General features: G+C 63.4%; 1 protein-coding gene across 2 annotated transcripts in view; it reads left to right on the top strand.

Moving 5' to 3' along the window:
• Positions 1 to 385: 385 nt before the first annotated feature.
• The window catches only part of GNA13 (G protein subunit alpha 13), a 41,256-nt gene continuing 39,518 nt past the window's right edge, over positions 386 to 2,123 (top strand). Inside the window, exon 1 of one of the 2 annotated variants that reach the window (XM_024130074.3) lies at positions 386 to 870. In XM_024130074.3, the coding sequence (XP_023985842.1) occupies positions 588 to 870 (283 nt within the window). In that variant the 5' untranslated portion in view covers positions 386 to 587. The remainder of the gene's footprint in view (positions 871 to 2,123) is intronic. The other variant, XM_007103919.4, reaches the window with a different exon arrangement.

Below are 2,123 nucleotides of genomic sequence, written 5' to 3'. Positions count from 1 at the left end.
GGGAGTAACCAGGAGTAAGAACGGCGGGAGCGGCTGGGGAGCCCAAAGGGCAGCGCCCGCGACCTGGTCTCCGGCCTCCCGGGCCCTCGGAAGTAGCCCTTCTGCACTTAAGTGGGTGCAGCCAATTCAAGAGCAACCGAAAGTCCGGCTCCCCAGGTGCCTGCCCCAGGCGGAGGAGCCCGGCCCCGATAGGGGTCACGTGACCACAAGACCCCGCCCAGCCGACCCCTCCCCGCGCGCGCCCGGCGGCGGTCGCGGGCTCGCGAGAGAACGTGAGTCTCCGGCCCGGGGCGCGAGTCGGGGGAGCGGCCGCGGCGTGCGCGCGCGCCCCCGGGAGGCTGCGGGCGCGCGCACGCCCCGGGGCCACCGCCCCTCCCGGGCCCGCCCTCCTTCCCTCCCTCCCCGGCCAGCCTGGCCCGCCCTGCCCGGCCCGCCCTGCGAGTCAGTCCGCTGGCTCCCTCCCTCCCCCAGCGCGCTCGGGCCGCCGCAGCGCTCCGCGCCTTCGAGCCGCCGAGCCGGAGCCGCCCGCCGCCCGCGGAGGAGGCGGAGGAGCCGGAGGGGCCCGCCGAGGCGGCGGCGGCGGCAAGATGGCGGACTTCCTGCCGTCGCGGTCCGTGCTGTCCGTGTGCTTCCCGGGCTGCGTGCTGACGAGCGGCGAGGCCGAGCAGCAGCGCAAGTCCAAGGAGATCGACAAATGCCTGTCGCGGGAGAAGACCTACGTGAAGCGGCTCGTGAAGATCCTGCTGCTGGGCGCGGGCGAGAGCGGCAAGTCCACCTTCCTCAAGCAGATGCGCATCATCCACGGGCAGGACTTCGACCAGCGCGCGCGCGAGGAGTTCCGCCCCACCATCTACAGCAACGTGATCAAAGGTGCCGGGGATCCCGGGCCCCGGGGACCGGGGGTTCGCTGGGCCCGGCCTCGGGCCGCGGCGCGGGGCCGGGCACCGCCCTCGTTCGCTCTGTCCCCGGTGAAGGACCGGGCCCGGCGGGCGGGAAGGGGGCGCGGCCCGGGGGAGAGGATGCCCGGGGGCGACCCGTTCCCCCCCTTGCAGCCCGGGCAGGGGGCGCGGCGGGTCCCCCACCCCCAACCCCGCCGCTGGCCTCGCCCCCTGCGAGAGGGAAGTGAGGCGAGCCGGGTGCCCCGGCGCGTGGGGTGACCTCTCCTGTCCTCCCTCCGGGACGAGCCAAACCCAGACCGTCCATCCTCACCCCATGCCCGGGCGCTGCCCGCCCAGCCTCGCCGCCCCGGGTGGTGGGTGACCCGAGTCACATGGGGTCGGGGCTGCTCCCAACTCCTGAGCCGGGGAGTTCTGGAACCGCCGCAGTCAGGAAACTTGTGCCCGAGACCCTGGTCAAGGGCGAAGGGTGACAGCTCTTGGGCCCTTTGGGGCAAGGATATGAAACTTGAGGGCGTCCTATTTACTGTTCTGCTATCAGGAAAGAGTACACCATACAGTCAGCCTAAAAAAGTTAGCGGTGGTTTTTCGCCCCACTGTCACGGTCGGGCAGGATGTTTGCCTGTAATCACCATGCAGCACGTTCCACTCTCCTTTTGCTTAATTGGGGGCGGGAGGGAGGGGGTACCACACTTGTTTCTACTACTTAAATGAAATCGTGTGTTGATACGAAGAATCTTCGGCCTAAATGTGATGCGGAGCCTGTACAGGTTGAGTCAATGAATTAGTGTTGGCTTAGCATAGACTCTGCTGCTGTTTGTGGGTATTTTTAAAATTGAGGGTAAGCTTTGTTCTCAGGTGAAAAACACACAAGAATTTTAGTTCTGAGCTTTCAAAGAATTACAGAAGAGGGGATTTTATTTTTGTCATTGGAGCGATAATTAACACTCATTTTTCTTACTAGCAACTATTTTGTACTTTATAAAAGGCATTTTGGCAGAGTTGAGATATAGAGCCTGGTACTTCAGGTGCGTGAGGGTTCTCTATTGTATCTGGGTAGCAGTTATATAGGAGCTGGTTATAGATTTCAAGCCTTTCCAAGCATCGTTTTTTTTTAAGGGTTTTTTTTGTTCAGGAAGTACTTAAGTCTTTTTTTTTTTTTTTTTTTTTTTTTTCCGGTACGCGGGCCTCTCACTGTTGTGGCCTCCCCCGTTGCGGAGCACAGGC

Source organism: Physeter macrocephalus, chromosome 14 (assembly GCF_002837175.3).
Source record: "Physeter macrocephalus isolate SW-GA chromosome 14, ASM283717v5, whole genome shotgun sequence".
NCBI classification, from domain to species: domain Eukaryota; kingdom Metazoa; phylum Chordata; class Mammalia; order Artiodactyla; family Physeteridae; genus Physeter; species Physeter macrocephalus.
Note: the sequence above shows the minus strand (reverse complement) of the source record. Positions and strands in the feature narration are given on the sequence as shown.